General features: G+C 38.5%; 1 protein-coding gene across 2 annotated transcripts in view; it reads right to left on the reverse strand.

Annotated features, from left to right (window-relative positions):
* Positions 1 to 2424: 2424 nt before the first annotated feature.
* ZFPM2 (zinc finger protein, FOG family member 2) overlaps positions 2425 to 21604 on the reverse strand; it is a 584654-nt gene continuing 565474 nt past the window's right edge. For both annotated transcript variants that reach the window (XM_036735057.1, XM_036735065.1), the window contains 3 exons: positions 11850 to 12056; positions 8867 to 9091; positions 2425 to 5936 (listed from right to left, as the gene is read on the reverse strand). In XM_036735057.1, the coding sequence (XP_036590952.1) occupies positions 3445 to 5936; positions 8867 to 9091; positions 11850 to 12056 (2924 nt within the window). In that variant the 3' untranslated portion in view covers positions 2425 to 3444. The remainder of the gene's footprint in view (positions 5937 to 8866; positions 9092 to 11849; positions 12057 to 21604) is intronic.

The following is a 21604-nucleotide window of genomic DNA, read 5'->3' on the forward strand; positions in this document are numbered from 1 at the left end:
AATTTATTTTGTTAAGTCTCCTAACTGTTTCCCTTCTCTCTAGGAGCAATGTTTCTTCCCTGTGCCTCCAACCCTTAATCTATTCAGCCAGTAGGCACCAGATTATTATTATTGCTTTTAAAAATATTACTTGCATCATGTTAGTCTGTGGCTCAAGACTCTAAAATGACTCCCTACAGCCTACTCCATAGAGTCTAAGGCTCAATTTGTGTAGCTTTCAAAGTCTTCCATAATCCTCAACTGTCCTTCCAATTAAAATGTATTTCACACTGCTCCCCAGAAGGCTCACTTCTCTCCAGTCAGGTCTAAGAAGCTGCTCATTCTTTGTCTTTTTTCATACTAATTCTGTTTGGAACATCCTTTTTCTTCTTCTCTGTTTAGGCCAACTCTACCAATTCTTTAAGACGCTTCTTAACTCTTACTTTCTCCATGAATCTCTTTCCTAAAGCTCTAGTCTAGTCCTTTAACTTATCTCATCTGTCTCTGAACTTCCTGCTGCACTCAGAGTTAATACAATAGTTTAGCATTTGATTAACATGTGCGTAACTTGTGTTTCTAACCAGTCTCTCAACTAATTAAAGCTTTAGGGCATTACTTTCTCCTTCTTCCACTTTCCACAGTACCTGAACAATTCCTGGCACATGATAGGCTCCTGTGAAATCCCTATGGTTTGACTTATTAGCATCTGACTAGAGGAAGGAGCTGGAAGCAGAGCACAAGAATCAAAGAAAGCTTTGTTAAGAACCTCCAGTCCTGCAGGCCTCAATCACCTGTTCTGAGGGTAGTGTCCATTCTTCATCAATTTCCTTATGAGTCCCCTAGGAAGCATGAGGCAGACCTTAGGAATCCCTGTGCTACTCTCATCAAACTTGGCAGAGACAGTTCATTATACTTTAGGGACTATCTCAAGTGGAAGAGGTATCCATGTGGGATAAGAATTAAGATGAAAGTTTTGAAATTTGGGAATAGAATTGTCCACAATGAGAACCTAGGGAGTGTGCTGGAGAAACCACTACTTAAGTAAATGCAAATGCTAAGTGGCACATTGCCTTTTTTAAACATAAAATTTCCAAATCCCACAAGCACTAATAGTTCACTACAACTTATTTAAAAAGAGAAAAATGCAAAAAAGCAAAGGCTTGTGTGCATTTGCCATTCCTAGAAGCTGCAACATGTCTTGGATGGTTTTAATTTTTATATATTCTGTATCAATTTATCTGGATACATGTTGTCCTCTCCCCAACTCTCCCACCCCCAAGAAATACCTTAAGGATAAGGACTTTTCTATTGATGCCTTTGTATTTCCAGTGCTTGTCACATGATGGACACTAAACAAAGGCTTGATTAGTTAAAATGGGGTGAATTCACCTAAAATGGAAGATTTGAAATTTAAGGACCTTCACGCATCTGCATTATTTGGCAAGTGGACTTCTTCACCATTCAGCTACTGAATACTTGGAATATGGAACATTTACCAGTTAGGCATGCTGATTTTTGTAAATCCTTGTCTTCACTTGGGCCAGAAGAGAGAAAACATGAGATCTCTCAAGTGCTTTTTCCATATTACTTCATGTAGTCAAATCGGTTCAGCACTAGTAATGCTTTGAGAATCAGGATGATATAAGAGACACAATAATATAATATAAAAAGCAATGAATTTGCTATGATGAGAATTCACCTTTTCCTGGATACTTGCTATGTGTGTGACCATGGGTAAGTAAATTAACCTCTTGATATCTCTGTTTTATTATCTGTGGAATGTGAAGAATAGTAACCTAAGAGCAAGTTTCATAGTCAGAAAATCTGGGTTCAAGTTCTACCTTTGACACCTGTGTCCTTGGGTAAGTCACTTAATCTCCCATTTCCCCAGGCAACTTTCTAAAGTGATAAATTGCAGTAGAGCTGCTGTTCCATGTACATTGGTATTGAGAGGGCCCCCACACAACTGACATTGCAGATCTGGACAAAAAAGGGGAAAAATACAATCTACAGTGCCTACCTCATAAACTGTCCCCTCTGTTAGACCATGAGCTCCTTGAGATCAGGGACTGTCTTTTCTTTTTTTTTGTATTCCCAATACTTAGGATAGGGCCTAGCACACAGTAGGAGCTTGATAAACATTTACTGACTTTCTCCTGAGGCTGTTATTACAATCAGATTTTGTAAAGTTTGTAAAGTGCTTTGTTAACCTTAAAGTTCTATATTAATATTGAAAAGAAATGTATGAATGGTTATTATTTGGTTGTATGAAAACAGAATCCTGGGGATGTGGAGGCCATAGAGGATTTGGAGAATCCCACACATAGTAAGGGCCTTTGCTAACACATCATACCCTTATTGCAGTGATGCGGCTCCATTTCAAAGTCTCTGTTGCTCCCATTATATGACTGAGATTTCCTCAATTAAAAAAAATCTCCAAACTTCTCCAACGATCTGGAATTTTATTCCATCCATATACATGCATAGTAACAACATTTGTTGAGAGATCATTTCTATCAGAAGTAGAACATTATCTTTGTGATCACCAGGTGCAGTATTGCTACTCAGATTTAAATAGATCTTATATATGAATTAAATTCATACTTGCAGCATTGAGTTTAAGGTTTCAATTTTGACTGTGCCTTTCAAAAGATAAAACTGATTAATACATCCTCATTACTTACAATACTGCTTCCAGTAATTTTGTTCATTCTTTATAAAGTATTGCATTTAACAGCAAAGGTTTAAAAATTGAGACAGAGATGCATCAGTGAAAGAAAATACAAGTACTATACAAGAAAAAAATTGCCATCTTCATTTAACGTACATGTTTAAGATTAAGAAAATGGACGGAAACATACCGCTACATACAAATGCAAAGCCTAATGACTAAGAGACTGTATCTGCTAAAATATAAAGTGCAAAATGGAGCCTGGTCATTTAAGAATTGAAATCTTAAGGCGAACTTTACAGCATGTGTATTGAAAATGTCCTTGCAAGTTATATTTTAGCATATACATATATTTGCAACAGCATATAAGAAAAAAATCAGGATACACAAGTGCTTTTGAAGCTATTTCTAAAATGCTTTTTTTTCTGTATTGTTTGTGACTATTTTCTTTAAAACCTACTATACAGTGCAAACCATATGTGCTACACAATAACTATACAATAACATTACAAATGACTTTAATATAAAGTTTTTAAATAAAAATAACATAACCACAGCTATGAATACTGCTGGTAAAATAAATTAATATTTTTGAAAATGGCACCAATAATACACTTTACTAATGGACTGTAATGAAATTACACCTTAAGTCTTCAACTCAGCCATAATGAGTTATCTCCTGATTGCCCAGATAGCATTCAAGCAGCTTTGCTTGGACTGCATGGAACAAGATACTAAACACTGGTACCAAAGGTGACTGATGGGTCTGTTGGTTGGTTGGTTTTTTTTTTTTTCTATTTGACATGTTCTGCTGCATGTGATGAGCAATAAAACTTCTTGTGAGTGATAAAGTTTGAAAGGTTGTTGAACTGGATGTCACACAGGCGGCAGTATTTTCCACTGGTTGGAGCCTGGGTGGAGCCATTCACACCTTTTGCTATACTAGACAACTGTTCCTCTGCAGAAGGAATTGCGGGAGACACATTTTCATTTGCAGCTAATGGGTTCTCAGAGATCCAAGATGGAGACTTGTGCCCATCTTCATGCTGAGGATTCTGGGAAATGTTCTCTTGCTGTGGGTTTGTAGCAGGCCTTTCCTCTTGTTTCAGGCCACCATTCACTATTACCATGCCTCTGTTCTTGGGTAACAATGGCAGAGACTCTTTCTTCTGGCCAGCACACCCATTCGAGGGGGGCTGGCCTTTGGGTGACTCACTATCTGCATTTGTGCTTTGATCTATGTCAGTGTTATGAATGACCAGAGAACCAGAAATGTAATCACTTGGCTTTATTCCATAATATGGAGAAAGCTGGTCTGCTCCTTTAGCTTTCTTTATTGCTCCAGGGTAAAGGCATTGTGGGAGAAACAAATGTTTGTTTTCTTCTTTTGTGGCAATAAGCTGAGCAGCCTCACTAAAGACTTTCAGTCCTTGCAGAGTGGCTAAGTGGGATGAAAATAAGTTTCCATTGGGAGAAGGCTGCTTCAAGTTCCCATTTTTCTCACATTTTATTATACTTCTTTCATAGCTGACATCAGGGCTGTTCCGTTCACTTTCTGGATTTGGAAACACTTTGCCATCCAGTTGTCCAAGGTCATTACGCTGATGTGCAGTGACGGGGCAAAAATTCTGCTTGTGGGCCAGGTAGTTCTCTACTTTATTGAAACTGATCTTGCAAACAGTGCACTCGTGGTAATCCAGTAGCCTTTTTGGAGATGTGGACGTCCGCTCAGACTGAGATAAACACTTTTTGCTGAGATCGATGGGTACATCCATCTCCAAACAGGACACACTGGGATGAGAAGTGTCACACTTGGAAACTGGAACACATTTGTTGATAGAGAGAGATGTTTCCAGATGCTTTGAGACAATTCCTGGGAAGATATCACATCTTGGGTGGTAGCACTCTCCCAGTCCTTCTGTGGACTCTTGTGTAGATGTACAAGGATTACTGAGGTTGCCTACTTCCAGGAAACGCTGCTGGACAAGTTGAGGCCTTGGCTCCTGTTCAGGGAGGCACATCTCATACATCTTCCTTCGCTTGCGGGTACGCATTGTTCTCTGCATAGCAGGCACTTTGTTGGAAGCAGACCTCTTTAGGGGAGGGTCATGACGAGTTGCACAATAATACTGCTTGTGGACCATATAGGTTTCATGTCGACTGAAGGTGATGTTGCAAGCATCACAAGTGGTCTTATTAGGATCGCTTTCCCCTTCCACTAAAGAAATGTTGGGATTCTTTACATCAGCAGGTTTCCCATTGATTTTGTCATCGTTGCTACTGGAAGCAGATAGCTTTTTAGCCTGTGCTGGGAAGTCCTTGTCATGGCCCTTTCCGCTTGGCCCAATCAAATCTAAGACTGTAGAGGAATTGATACAGGATGTCTGAAGGAGCTGATTCTCAGGATCAGAAGGATGAGGAGCTGTGTTAAGAAGGTTGATGGAGCTCTGACCATTGTTAGGGCTCACAGCCTCTGGCATCTTCTCTGAAACACTGGGGAATTCAGGAGACTTGGCCATCTGCTGCCATCGGCTGCTGCAATAATGCTTTTTGTGCACCAGGTAATTGTCCAGGTTGTTGAATGTTATGTTGCACTCAAAACAAGTGGCCCCTTTGGGCATCAGAGGACTGTAGATCACAGGAGGGTAACTGCTACTTCCATGCCTCAGCCTCCTATGTACCAGTTCAGACATCTTGGCCAAGATCTCTGAAGCCTGAGGAACCACTGTGATATCCTGGGGAAAAGCGAACTGAGATAGAAAAGGGCCCATAGGGAAAGAGGGACCGATGCCAGGCTGAACTGGAGATGAAGCAAGTCTTGGGCTGGAAGGTTCAGACTTGATTTTTGTATAGGAAAAACTTTGTTTATTGGCTGAGGGTTGTAGTTCTGGTCTCTGATTTGGGAGAAAAATCTGATTCTTTTTCTCACACTTATCCAGCTCTGTGTCAGAGCTAGCATCTTTAGTCTGCATGCCCTTTTGGCCCTGGGGAAGTTCATTTCTAGTCAACAGCTCCGTGGCTGGCTGTATGTTGTCTTCATTTCCATTTGGGGAGTGTTCAATGTCACTTTCTCTTGGAAGTTTGTTGCCGGAAACGTGAACTTCTTGGTGCTGCAATAGCTCCCTCTGAGTTTGGAAGCCAAAGTGACAGTGGTTACATCGGAAGGCAGCTTGAGTGAGGTGGGAGAACAGGTGCTGGTGAAAATTGATCACAGAGTCAGCAGTGTAGTTACAAATGGTGCATTTCAGATTAGCACCAGGAGGGAGAAACTCTTCCATTTTTACACCTGTGGAGAAACAAAAAAAGGAGAAGGCTAAGAACCAAAAATCTTGGTTTTCAATGAACATGGTCCTTTCCAAGAAACTGAAGTATTTATTTAATTTATTAACTTAGCAGCTGAACTAGCCGAACTGACTCAGATATCTTTTATTAGCAAGTTTCTTTTCTTTTGAGACAGCCCATTTTATGTGTAATAATGATACCTCCACCATGATACCCAGGAAAGAGCAATAGGTTTGGACTTGGGTTCAGATCCTAACTCTTGTCATTTACCACTAGTGTGATCTGGGGCAAGTCACGTCACTTAGCTAATCTCAGTTTGCTCAACTGTAGAATGTGAGCAGTGGGGTTTGGAGGAGATGACCTCAAAGCCCAATACCCCCTTGAAATCTATGATCTGTCATAGCACCCTATATTTTCAGAGTGCTTTTCTATTTTCAAAGGGCTTTTGTATGCATTATCTCTCATGGCTCTTATGATGATCCTATGACATAGCAGGGTAGGTTCTATCACCCTAATTTAACAGAGGAGGAAACCAAAGCCCAGACGGTTTAAAACCTAGTCTGATATCATACAGCAAGCACAGAGCCTTGGTTCAAGCCCCAGCCTCCTGACTCCTTGCTCAGTGTTCTTTCCATTAGAACATATGGCTTATTAGGAAAACACTACTTCTATTATATTAAGTTACAGACCAACTTTTCTTTACAACATAGCAGTGTTTCTGAAAATGTGTCCTTTTTAAATATTATTTAAAATATTTACTATTTTTAATTTAATTTAATATGAAAAATATTTTAATTAAATATTCAAACTAATTTTACTTAAAAAATAAACCATTTTAAATGTGAAAATGGGATCCCCAAAGAATGAATTCTAATGTGAACCCTTTTGCAAAACAAATCATCCTCCTTTAATTTACCTTTTTTTTACATCCCTATTTTTCTATTTCAGGGTGACTTAAAACAAGGTACATATTCATTAAGTAGAGATTGTTAAACACTGTTGTTATACTTAATTTGTTAATATCATCTAACTTACTAGGTGTTATCTTCTTCATAGATTATAATAGAATGGTCACTGAATTATATAAATCAACAGTACCAAAGAGATGCACCTGAGGCTTTAGGCCTCAGGGGTCATTAAGTATAAACCTCTCATTTTACAAATGGGAAAACTGAGGCTCAGAGAGATGAAATGTCTTGCTCAGGCTGACAGATATAAGAAGTGTTTGAGGTAGGATTCAAATGCATTTTTTTCTGAATCCAAGTCCCACACTTTAAACACTATACCATGCTGACTTTCATACCAAGAAAGCAAAGAACGACATAGCTGAAGGTATGGAGTTCCTATAATTTCCTCTTTTATTTCTCATACCAAGGAAAAATATTCCTCAAACCAATACAGTAATTTTTCCCCCAATTTTCCCTCCACATTGGATAGTTATTATGTGGCACATATGGTGCCTGCAGTACTGTTCAGTCAGATTTGTGGTTCTCCAGGCTCACCATCTGGGAAGGCCAACTTTCCCTGATCCCCCTATTTTACCAGATGAATAAACTCAGCTTACGTGAGGGACTAAGGAGTAAGGTGAGTGGAAAGCAACTGAGTCGCTCCTACAACTACAACACTCATAACTTTCCCCTCAACTATGTGGGTGGGGTGGCTTAAGGAAGGATTCTTCTAACCTCAGAAACTCCTTGGCCCTATCATCAGGTAAACAAAGAATTTTTAAAAAGAGGGGACCTATTCATTTTGGAGTCACGCCCAGGAATGCAATGATCTCTGATGGTTCTGCCCTACCCAAGAGGGTGTCTCAAAAGGTGTGGCAAAATCAACGAAGCTAATATACTTCAGTCATTTACACACACACACACACACACACACACACACACATACACACACACACACACGGAGAGAGAGATCTATATTTTAAGTGGAATCTATGTAGCAAATCTTTTAGAAGGAGCAATTGGTGATGGGATATAGTGACGGGGAAGGAAAATTTTGGGTTAAAGAAAGGCCTACCATGAAACTCTAAAGGAATTGGGATCTCCTATTACAAATGGATTCTAGAGAAAAATGTTTACCTGTCAAGGTGAAAAAGACTATGAAGTTTAAAACACTAGTGGCAGCCAGGCAAATCAGCAGAGCATTGAGCTTGTGGTCAGGAAGAGCTGCCTCTCATACTTATTAGCTGGATGACCTTGAACAAGTGACATAACCTCTTTGGGCATCCATAAAATGAAAGCGTGGGACTCAATAGCCTCTTTATAGCTCTAAATCTATGATACCATGACCACAATTGCCACAGATTAATGACACTGAAATTTTAAGAATTCAACTGTTGGTAGATGCCCTGGAGGCAAAACTATCCAAGTTGATACAGTAAAAGATGAAGTCTGAAAACATGACAACTACTTTTGCTTTTCTCATGAGCCTAATTTTAGTAGACTAAAGAAATGATGGGTTTCACTGCCATGATTAAATGCAGTGTGAATCTGCTAAATAAACTACTTCACCTTTCAAAGACTGACAGACCCAGAAAGTAAAAGAACTAAGGTTAGCATTAGGTCAATTCCACGTAGGCCACTCTGGATTCTCCTTGAAGATGATTATATTTCACATGAATACAAGGGGAAGTCTCTCCACTAATGGAGGTCATGGCAAGATTCGAAGGCAGGTCTTCCTGACCCCAATCCCCAGTACTCTGTCCACCACACCACGCTGCCTCTTCTATTTCTTAAGTCAGGGAAAACAGGAGCATATGAGTTGTAGTCTAGGTGCACACCTGGGGTAGAAAGTTTATTCAGTGAGGATAGGATATTGAGGCATTCTTGGTGCCTTAAAAAGAAAACTGTCCTAGAAGAAACATATTAGAACCTTAAAGATTTCTAATGACCAGGTTAATCTCTAGGAGTAGGAGAAGGGGAAACTTACCACTGTGGGAATTTAGGTGCATTTCCAGGGCTCGGGCATTGGAAAAACTTTTGGTGCACTGTGGGAAAGGACAAGCACTGGATATCTGATGAGGAGTGTCTTCATTCTCTTCTGTCATTGGGGGCCCATCTCTTTGTCTCCCACTGCAGTAGTACATGAGATGTGCTTGCAAATTCCGCTCACTTCGATACCAAATGCCACAGGACTTACAAGGGAATATGTCCTCTGAAAAGAGAACCAAAGGTCTATGTGAACTTCAGTACATTTGGAACCAATGATGAGCAAAGCATCTTAGCTTTCTTGTTCCCAGGCTCCTAAGATCCAAACCAGAAAAGTGGCCAATGAGATGAATAACAAATTTAAATGGAGCTCCATAGAAAAACAAATACAATGAACATCTATTAAGTACACTTTATATGTAGAGCATTTTTCTAGATGCTCAGTAAGATATGAGGTTGAAAATAGTCCATGTCTTCAAGGAGCTTATACAATAGAATAGGTAGTACAGGGGACAGAATGCTGGGCCCGAAGTCAGGAAGACCCGAATTCAAATCCAGCTTCAGACGCTTCCTAGAGAAGTGACACTGGGCAAGTCACTTATCCTCTGTTTGCTTCAGTTTCCTCAACTGTAAAATGGGGATAATATCACCTACCTCACAGGGGTGTTGTGATGGGTGTACATAGTATGCGGCACATAGTAGGTGCTATATAAGTGTTGGCTATTTTTATTACCAATTATTAAAATAATAATTTTACACAGATAATTATAATGTATAGTGTCGCATAAGTAATATTTTAAAAAAGGGCAGTATGGCACAATGAATAGAGGCATAGCCTTGAGGTCAGGACAATGTGGGTCGCAGATTTGTCATGGGTACTGCTCATGTGATCTAGGAAAAATCATTTGACTTCTCAATGCCTTAGGTGGTTCCTTACAACTATAAGTTACAGAATGTCTTCCATTGGTATTGATAGAGGGAGCTGTAAAAATTCTCTCTATCAATGAAATCATTGGTTTTATTTTTTAAATTACACTATATATACACATTACATGTGTGTGTATGTATGTATATATTTCTATAATCAGGATGGAGAGATATAATTTTGTTCATGTGGGAAACTTTCAATCAGAAACTTTCTCCACTACAGTAGACTGACTGGCAATCTCCATTATAACTAAGAATCTTAGAGTTGCTTGGGATAATCAAGAGGCTAAACGACATTCATTAAGCAAAGTCATTTACTTCCTTTAAATTTTAAGAGGCAAATGACTCTGTGTGTGTCAGAGGGAGGACTCAAGAAAAGGTCTTCTTAAAAAAATTCTGAACCTAAAACATTAACAATCTCCACTATTCCAATCCTCAGTATAACATTTACCCAGAAGAATATGGCAGAGAGAGAGAACTTACTACCTAAAAAAAGATACACACAATCCTTATATACATAGATGTGTACATATAATGAACACATACATATATAATAAATTTCACATGTTAATTTCAAAACTATCCTGTTTTTCTGTCAATATTTTCACTATAATATTTTGCTGACAGATCTCTCTTAATCAGTAAGCACATATTAAGTGAATTCCATTTTCCTGGTGATATGTAAGATGGATATAAATACAAAAGAAAGACAGGAAATATATAGAATAAATGCAAAAGATTTTAAGGAGCTCTACTAACAACCAGGGAAATCAGGGGAGATCCCTTAAAGGAAGTGTCTATTAAGCATTTGAGGGCAGCTAGGGTTTCCAAGTGGTAGCAGTGAGGGAAGGTATTCCAGGAATGGGGGAGAGCCTTTGAAAAGGCACAAAAGTGAAAGATGCAATGCTGTATTTGGGTATTGTGCAGTAGGCCAGTTTGGCTGAAATATAGGGTACATGATGAGATTGGAAAGAAAAGTCGGGGAAAAAGCTGGACTGTCAAAACAGACAAGTATGTAATTTATCACATAGGCAATAAGAAGAGTATTGAACAGGGTATTACTATGTAAGATTCCCTACAACATGGCTGCTTTATCTCTACTTACCCTGACAGAACTTCCAATACAATTATGGCTGAAATGATGCTGTATATTGTATGTAATAATATTGGTATTTATATAGAACTTTAAGGTTTGCTAAGAGCTTTTACAAATATTATCTCTGAGTCTGGATTCGAACTCAGTTCTTCTTTCTTACTCTAGGCCTAGCACTCTATCCACTGCACCATTTTTCTCATGCTGTACATATAAAAATTATATGCTATATTCACAAAGCAGTCAACTATGATGAGAACAGAGATTCTTTGAGACAACTTTGTTTGTAAAGATATTTTCCTCATAAAAATAAAATTATGTATTAATCAAACATATATTAAGAAATTTTTTTGGATATCAAAATAGGCTTAATTTTCTTTCTTTTGCTCAAAAATTTCCCAGGCCCCTTTTTCTTTATGGTATTTGTAGGCCTCTCTGGGACCAATTGTTATCAGTTCTATCAATATATTTGAAGCCCCAAAGTGCTCTGTGGCCAAATTAATCATATTTAAAGGGTCTCTTATATGGTTAAGTAGACTTGTAAAGTATCCAAGCAATTCATTGTGTCAGTGTCTCATGTGCCACTCAGGAGTTGACATCTGCACTAGACGAATTTTAGTTCTCTCTCTCTCTCTCTCTCTCTCTCTCTCTCTCTCTCTTTCTCTCTCTTTCTCTCTCTTCCTTTCTTCCTTCTTCCCTCCCTCCCTCCTTTCCTTCCTTCATTTCTTCCTTCCTTCTTCCCTTCCTTCCTTCCCTCCCTCCCTCCCTTCCTCCCTTCCTTCATTCCTTCTATAGAACCACTTCTGAGACGACCAAAATACAAAATGCAGACAAAGCCAGAGAAAAGGATACATGGGGTCCATAATAATTCCAGATCCTTTGAGTTCCCAGAGCCTTACAGTGAGTTGGGCATACCTGGACTCCACCCCACAGAATGAATGAAGCTGCCCTCCTCAGCACTTACTATTGACAATAGCTGTAGGCAAAATAGATGCCATGGCAGCTTGTTGAGGGAGCAGTTGAATTGAATCCAGCAGCCGTGCAGGGTACATCCCTTCTGTGAGTGTCATCTGACTGGCAGCTTGTAGCCTTGAGTCAAAATCTACCACAAAGGCAATTAGCTCCTCACCCTCAGAGATGGCCTTCGTAGTAGTGCACCAAAGCTGACCCCCTGTTAAGAAGAATAGACAAGGAGAAATTAATAGACAATAGAATTTTCAAGCCTGTTGTAGAGTAGATTTAATATCAATGGCATCTTTTTATGTGTCTCATGTCAGTTTAGGGGTGGAGTGCTGAATCAAGGCAGCTGCCTAACCTTACCCTTCCCTTGGGGAGGGGGGATCTCTTTTTCTGGATTAGATGAAATATCCATCTCTAATGACTAACAGTAAAAGAGGTTAAGAAAGGACATATAATCAATATGTCTGAGATAGATGTCAAATGTTTGCCTCCTATTCTTTTTGTATCTCATCTAAATTATCACCTTTATTATAGTTTTGTTGCTCAAAGGAAAGAAAAAAATATTACAATGGTTTTAATCCAAATACATTTTTTGCCCAAACACACACATACATATTTCCTAAATACACATATATATTTGCATACACATATTACATAATACATGTATGTATGTGTATATACATACATGTATATATGTGCACATACATATGTATGGACATATATCTGTATTTTTTTTCTGATGACCCTTTCCCCACGACTTTTCCTTTAGTGACTGGAAGATCATATGCACTATATTTTGCTCTTCATCCTCTCAAAGTAGATATTATTTTTAAAAGTTTTCATTGATACATTTTATTTCAATGTCACATTTTTCCTGATATCACTTCACCTTTAATTTTTCCCTTTTAACAAAGAAAAAGTTAAGCAAAATTGATCACAAAATGACCATATATGACAGCGTATCATAACGTCCAAGGCTTACAGATTTAGACTTGAAAAGGACCTTAGAGGTCATTAGTCCAACTCCCTCATACAATACCCATAGTGCCAAATCTCTGCTAAGAGGAGCAAAGCATTTTTAATTAGATACTTTCAGATGAATTTATTCATTTTAGAAAAAAATGACTAATTAAACATAAGTATTATATAAAATATACTCTCATATATCATAGCAAATGGTAATTCACATTTGTTTAGTGTCTTACATTTTCTTAAGCATTTTTGCATCTGTAGTCTGATCTATAGTCAAGAGATAGTGGCCTAATTGTGTGTGGGGGGAGAGATGGTATTTATTTATTTTGATTTCTATTTTAAGTTCTGAGTTTTCTTCCCCCTACTATTCCCTCCTCCACCTATTGAGAAGGAATATGATACCTACTGTCCATATGAAATCATGTAAAACATTTCCACATTAGCCCTGTTCCAAAAAAAAAAAAACACAAAAAGTAAAGAGAGAAAGGTATGCTTCAATCTGCATTCTGAATCCATCAATTCTCTATCTGGTGGATAGCATTTTTTATTATGAGCAGTTTGGAACTGGGCTGGATCATTGGATTGATTAGAGTTCCTAACTCTTTTACAGTTGGTTATCTTTACAATATTGCTGTTGCTATGAATACTGTTCTAGTTCTGCTCACTTCCTTTTGCATCAGTTTATACAAATCTTCCCAGGTTTTTCTGAAACCTTCCCCTTCATCATTTGTTACAGCACAACAGTATTCTGTCACATTCACATGCTATAACTTGTGTAGCCATTCTCTAATTGACAGGCATCCCTTGTTTTCAAATCTTTTGCCACCACAAAAAAGAACCACTATAAATACTTTTGTACATGTGGGTGTTTTCCTTTTCCTTTGATTTTTTTGGGGTAGAGAACTAGTAGAATATCTCTGGGTCAAAAGGTATGAACAGATTTATAGCCCTTTGTTGCAACAATCCAGCTAGCAGCTGCTGTGGGGGTGTAAAACCAACAACAACCAGCACACAGAATGCTGCAAGCCCAGGCTCTTTTGATCTGCTTTACTAAGGAAAGAAATGTTAAGGGGTTAACAATCTTACTTTAATCCAGCATATGAATATCATTCACTTAGTTCAGGGGGAAAAGCCAGCACCCTGAACTTCAGAGCAAATACAAACAAATTACAAACATCGACAGACAGACCTTGTCCGATTCAAATCTCAATGCATAGTTACCAGAGTTTAACAAAGTCCGAACATCCTGGTTTACAAGCTGGAGGGCTTTTAACTACAGCTGCCCAGAATCTCCATATCAGCACACCGCCAAGAGCAAGAGCCCTAAGCAAATAGCTGCGTTCTCTCTTTTTATACACTCTTTGCCATTAAATGTCATCTGAGCGACCAGAACTTAAGCTCTTACTATTGGCTCTGGTCTTAGCAACTCCCCTTGGGACCCTGGAGGCTTCACGCCCACATTGGCTTAGCATCTAGTAGTTAGGGGTTTTGGGCCTACTTGGGAGCAAAGATATAATCAGACCTCCCTTCACTGGCCCCACCTTAGTTATCAATGCACCCTTTGGTCATAGTTTCAAATTTTTCTCCAGAATGACTGGACCACTAACAGTGCCTCGGTGTACCTATTTTTCCACATCTCCTCCAGTTTTGTCATTTTCCTTTTCTGTTATCCTAGCCAATGTGATATGGATGAGGTAGTATCTCAGAGTTGTTTTAATTTGTATTTCTCTAATTATTAGTGATTTTGAACATTTTTTCATGTGAGCATTGATAGCTTTGATTTCTCACTCTAAAAGCAGTCTATTCATATCCTTTGTTGTTGCTGTTGTTGGGTCATTTCAGTGGTGTCCTACTCTTTGTGACATCACTTGGGGTTTTCTTGGCAAAGATAATGGAGTGGTTTGCCATTTCCTTCTCCAGCTCATTTTACAGATGAGGAATAGAGGCAGACATGGTTGAGTGACTTGCACAGGGTCACACCGCCAATATGTATCTGAGGTAAGATTTGAACTCAGGAAGATGAGTCTTCCTGATTTTAGGCCTGGTATTCTATCCACTGTATCACCTAGCTGCCTTTTACATCCTTTGATCATTTATCTCAATTGGATAATGGCTCTTATTTTTCTAAATTTAGCTCAGGGCCATATATACATGTATCTAATCTCTCTCTCTAGACAGATAGATATAAACATCTCTCTCTATAGACATATCTTTCTCTGTCTACATATGTTTATAAATACATATATACAGATGTCTATATTCATATGTGTACACACACACAGACACATACACAGGTTCTGTGAAGTTTGGATTCAGGCAAAAGGTTGCACTTGAGGACCCAGAGGGCCACATGTGGTCTCAAGGCTGCAGGGTTCCCTACCCCGAGTCCTATTCTATTCCACTAATTAACCATTCTATTTCTTATACAGTTCCAAATTGTTTTTATTATTACTGCTTTGTGGTATGGTTTGAGATGTGGTACTCCTAGACCCCCTTCATTCACATTTTTTTCATTGATTCCTTTGCTATTTTTGCCTATTACTCACCTTCTTTCTGTTCCTTTCATAAAGTGAGCCATCTTTCATTTTGCATTGGCTATACTTACCAGCTTGCCTCTGCCCTCTCAATCAAGATCCCTACCTCCCCAGTACTCTCCACACCTGACTAGGGTCTTTTCCTTCTATCTACTGTATACAAATCTTGTATATAACTGTACAGATACATTTTGTCTCCCCCATTAGAATGTGGGGACTCTTTTTGCTTTCTCTTTGTATCTTAAGCATTTCATAAAGTGTCTAGTACGTGATAAGCACTTAAGAAATGTTTGCTGATTGGTTGATTGATCCTTGCAATCACTGGTTAGAGCAGGTAAGGCAGATATTTTCCTCTTCATTTTTATAGATGAAGAAACTGAGGCTAGAAAAGTTGTGATTTATATATTTATTTTTATAGCACAAAGATACGAACACACATGCACATACACACACACACACACACACACACACACACACACACACACACCTCAAACAACCCACAGAGCTAAATTCTGATATTCTCATAAGGTAGTTTTACTTTCTATGTGTTCATTACCAACTTTTGCTGACTGATCTTTCTTATGTAATATTCTTTATAACATGATGACTGCTTTATCTTAGCTTCCACTGACACAACTTCCTGGAAAGAAGATATGCCAAAGATCTGTTTCAAAAAGGCTTATTTAAATAAAGGTTTGTTTAAAGGAAAAGAACCCTTTCTTCCAATGGTAAGAAAGACACCCTGTGGCTCTGTGCTAACAGTGGTCACATGACATGCATTAAAGGAAATTACCTATGCAAGTCCATCTACTAATATATTGGAATGAGATAGTGAAGGTTCATTTATTTTACATGTTTAGACAGGCAAAGTTATATTTTTTAATCTATACTTTCAGGACAAGATTCAGTACACTTATGCCTGAAATAATGCTACATACTTTATATGTTATGAGCCTTGTTTTCCCTCATGATATATGTATAGCAAAAACTATGATATACTCATTAAACAAGTAAAAATGATACTCATTTGGATAAGTCACATTTCTTTGTTTATCTCTCAGTATTTCTATCTACCTTTTCAACTATACTTTATTTCCAATCCAACCGCCACGCCCACCCCAAAAGATATTATAGTCATAAAACAACTTGTTGCAAAAATCTGGTAGAAGAGATAATGAGAGTGTATGAATTGCGTAAGAATTAGGATATCATTGTAGAAAAAAAACTTTGGATAATTAATTAAATGAGGTTATTTGCTTTAAAGATGAGGAAACAAAATAGCATTAATGACAATATTTAAGTAGAAAGATAAAGTTCACATTATAGGCCTCAAAGAGGTATAAATGTTTCAAAGTAAAACACATACAAGCAAAAACACACATCTGCACACTTAAATATAAATATATGAACCCAGATGTGAACTTTGTCAACACTTAGAATCATTCTATGTCAGAGCTGGAATTCTGTGAATGAGACAGGCCAATCCCTCATTCCAGATTTATGCGAGATGTGGTGGGGGAAGAGCTTAGCTTACCAGAAGCCTAACAGTACAACAAGACTCATTTAATGGCAAAATTCTTTGTTTCAAAGAGTAGAAACTCCTATAGCATTTCCTTAAAGCAAGAGATTCAAAAGTGTAAATGGAAGTATTACAGATCATAATATTTTTCTCTAGAACTTCCTAAACAATGTGTCTGACTTAATTTGTGCATCTCTATGATGCTGCATTGTGATTCAAACTTCTTCTGGCTAGATAGAGATGGTATAATCATTGTGTCTTATCCTTCTTCTGCCTACACAGAACATAAAGTATGAGAAGCACTGTGGTATTTTGCATAAAGAGTCAGACCTAGAATCCAGAAAACTTGAGTCTGGATCCCAACTTGGGTGCAACCAAGTTATGTGACTGTAGGCAAATCTCAAACTGTCTGAGCATTGTTTTCCTTATTTCTAGAATGGGGACAATTTGCATAGGACCATCCCTATCCATGCACTTTGCAAATCTTAAAATACTATGTAAGTGTCAGCAATTGTTAGGAGAATAGACTGGGAAGAGGGCAGAATTCATGTCTGCTAGGTTTCATAGTATGTTCCTACAAAGCCACTGAATTTCAAGCTATAGTCCTCACATTGAAAGACAGTGTGGTGTAAATTAAAGCATGTAAGATTTGGGATAATCAGAAACTTGGGTTCAAATTTTACCTTGAGAATTCATTAGTTATGTGAGTCATTATGAGAAATACTTTTGTTGGGATAGGATGTCCTACGCTAGCGAGTCTAGATCAAATGGGTGAATCCAACATGTTCAATAGTTAGAAGGGGAAGATGGTGGCTGGAAAGCAGGGACTTGTTTAAGTTCTCCCCCAGGTCCCTCGAAACACCCATAAAATGGCTCTGAACAAATTCTAGAGCTGCAGAACCCATGAAATAGCAGAGGGAAGCAGGGCTCCAGCCCAGGACACCCTGGATGGTCGCTGGGAAGGATCTATCACATGGAGCTGGGAGCAGAGTGGAGCAGGACTAACCAGGCCATGAGCTGGGCAGAACAGGCGTAGCGCCCTGAATCAGTGAGCTGTGGCAGTTACCAGACTCCTCAACTCACAAACGCCAAAGACAACAGAGATGGTTAATGGGAAAAGCTGCTGGGACAGAGTGAAAAGAGTTTGCGGTTGGCCATCAGCCAGGAGGCAGCAGAGGTGGTGCAGCTCTGAGGCTGCTTCCAGAGCTACAGCTGCAGTTGCTTCCAGCCCCAGCCCCACCTGGTAGGAGGAATTAAATGGCTGATTAGAGCAGGAGTGCAAAGTCTGCTTTGCCCTGCCTGGATCTGGGCCACAATACTGGTTGGTGGTTCTTGGGGGAGAAGGAGCACTGGTGTGGCAGAGCTTGCTATGTAGAAGTAGCTCTGAAAACAGCAGCACAGCCCCTCAAGCTTGAGACAAAGTACTCTCTATTCTACAAGCAGTCGTACCCCGACGAAAAATTCAAGGGTCAAGTGGTTGACTGAGAACATGAACAGGTAGCAAAAACAGTCTCAGATTCAGACTCAGACTTTGGAATCTTTCTTTGGTGACAAAGAAGACCAAAACATACAGCCAGAAGAAGTCAACAAAGTCAAAGAGCCTACATCAAAAGACTCCAAGAAAAATATGAATTGGTCTCAGGCCATGGAAGAGCTCAAAAAGGATTTGGAAAAGCAAGTTAGAGAAGTAGAGGAAAAACTGGGAAGAGAAATGAGAGTGATGTGAGAAAACCATGAAAACAAGTCAATGACTTGCTAAAGGAGACCCAAAAAATATTGAAGAAAATAACACCTTAAAAAATAGACTAACTCAAATGGCAAAAGAGCTCCAAAAAGCCAATGAGGAGAAGAATGCCTTGAAAGGCAGAACTAGCCAAATAGAAAAGGAGGTCCAAAAGACCACTGAAGAAAATACTACCTTAAAAATTAGATTGGAGCAAGTGGAAGCTAGTGACTTGATGAGAAATCAAGATATTATAAAACAGAACCAAAGGAATGAAAAAATAGAAGACAATGTCAAATATCTCATTGGAAAAGCCACTGACCTGGAAAATAGATCCAGGAGAGATAATTTAAAAATTATTGGACCAGCTGAAAGCCATGATCAAAAAAAGAGCCTAGACACCACCTTTCGAGAAATTATCGAGAAAAACAGCCAGAGGGTAAAATAGAAATTGAAAGAATCCAACGATTGCCTCCTCAAAAAGATCCCAAAAAGAAAACTCCTGGGAATATTTTCACCAAATTCCAGAGCTCCCAGATGAAGGAGAAAATACTGCAAGCAGCCAGAAAGAAACAATTTGAGTACTGTAGAAACACAATCAGGATAATACAAGATCTAGCAGCTTCCACACTAAGGGATCAAATGGCTTGGAATATGATATTCCGGAGGTCAATGGAGCTAGGATTAAAACCAAGAATCACCTATCCAACAAAACTGAGTATCATGCTCCAAGGAAAAATATGGATTTTCAATAAAATAGAGGACTTTCAAGCTTTCTCAGTGAAAAGACCAGAGCTGAATAGAAAATTTGACTTTCATACACAAGAATCAAGAGAAGCATGGAAAGGTAAACAAGAAAGAGAAATCATGAGGGACTTACTAAAGTTGAACTGTTTTGTTTACATTCCTACATGGAAAGTTGATGTGTGTAATTCATGAGACCTTTCTCAGTATTAGGGTAGCTGAAGGGAATATACATGTATATATAGACAGAGGGTACAGGGTGAGTTGAATATGAAAGGATGTCTAAAAAAATCAAATTAAGGGATGAGAGAGGGAGAAAGGAAGAGATAGAATGGGGTAAATTATCTCACATAAAAGTGGCAAGAAAAAGCAGCTCTGTAGGAAGGGAAGGGGGACAGGCGAGGGGGAATGAGTGAATCTTGCTCTCATCAGACTTGACTTGAGGAGGGAATAACATACACACTCAATTGGGCATCTTACCCCACAGGAAAGAAGGAGGAAGGGGATAAAAGAGGGGGGACGATAGAAGGGAGGGCAGATAGGGGGAGGAGGTAATCAAAAGCAAACACTTTCAAAAAGAGATAGGGTCAAGGGAGAAAATTGAATAAAGGGGACAGAATAGGAGGGAGCAAAATGTAGTTAGTCTTTCACAACATGAGTATTGTGGAAGGGTTTTGCATAATGATATACGTGTGACCTATGTTGAATTGCTTGCCTTCTTTAGGGAGAGTGGGTGGGGAGGGAAGAGGGGAGAGAATTTGGAACTCAAAGTTTTAAAAGCAGATGTTCAAAAAAAAGTTCTTTTTGCCTGCAACTGGGAAATAAGATATACAGGCAATGGGGCATAGAAATCTATCTTGCCCTACAAGAAAGCAAGAGAAAACAGGATGCGGGGGAGTGGGGTGACAGCAGGGAGGGCTGACTGGGGAATGGAGCAATCAGAATATATGCCATCTTGGAGTGGGGGGGAGGGCATAAATGGGGAGAAAATTTGTAATTCAAAATTTCATGGAAATCAATGCTGAAAACTAAAAATATTAAATAAATAATGTAAAATAAAAATATAAAGGCTTCACCCAACATGAAAAAAAATAGTTAGAAGGGGGTAAATAGGAATAGATTTAAAGTTTTGTTTACTTTTAAGGCATTTTGCTGGCCTGTACTGGTAGTATATCATTAAATGTAGGATTAGTTGGTATTATTCTTACCTAATGGTTCTGGGCACAAAGTAAGTCTGCAATAAAATATAGTTACTCCTCTAGTCCTACCCTAAAATTCAGATGACGTGATTCTTCTAAAACAAGATATCCTCCAAACAGCATCCACTAAAAACAAAATACTGTGGCAGGAGTCAGAAGACCTGGGTTCTAATCATGGTTCTGCCACTATATAGTTGTGTGATTTTTGGTAAGACACAGCTTCTCTGGCCTCTTCTTTTCAAAATGAAGGGACGGATACCACTACTAGTCTCATACCCCCAAAAAAAGATGAAAGAAAGAGAAAAGGTACTAATTTCTTTAGAAATATTTGTAGTAGCTCGATTTGTAGTGGCAAAAGACATCTAAATTAAGCGGCTGCTGATAAATTGAGGAATGGCTGGACAAATTATGGTATGTGAATGTGATCAAATACTATTATTCTGTAAGAAATTATCAAAGTGATGGTTTCAGAGAAATCTGAGAATCTTGTCTGAACTGATATAGAAGTGGGCAGAACCAGGGAAACAATCAATAATTATACAACAACATTGTAAAAACAATTTTGAAAGACTTAAGAGTTTTCTGATCGATGTAATAATCAACTGTGATTCCAAAGGACTGATGACAAAGAATAATACTCCTCATCTTCTTACAAAGAGGGGATGAACTAACTATGAAGACTGAGACACATGATTTTGGACCTGGGAAATGTGGGAAGTTGATTTGCTTAACTACGCATATCTGTTACAAAGATTTCCTTTTGCTTCTTTTAGTGGTGGTGGTGTAATGTGAGGTTGAAAAATATAAATGCTTCATAATTAGTATTTAATTAAAAATAAAGTGAAAGACTGGACTAGCCAATGCAAATATTGATAATAACAACTGACAGTATACAGTGATCTTTAATATCTGGATAGTGCTTTTTATACATAATCACCTATGATTCTCACAATAACCTTGTAAGGTGAGTGCTACTAGTATTAATATCTTCACTTTACAGCTGGGGAAATTGAGGCTGAGAGAGCTGAGGTACCTCATCCAAATTCACACAGCAAGTATTTTCTGAGA

Source organism: Trichosurus vulpecula, chromosome 1 (genome assembly GCF_011100635.1).
Source record: "Trichosurus vulpecula isolate mTriVul1 chromosome 1, mTriVul1.pri, whole genome shotgun sequence".
Classification (NCBI taxonomy): domain Eukaryota; kingdom Metazoa; phylum Chordata; class Mammalia; order Diprotodontia; family Phalangeridae; genus Trichosurus; species Trichosurus vulpecula.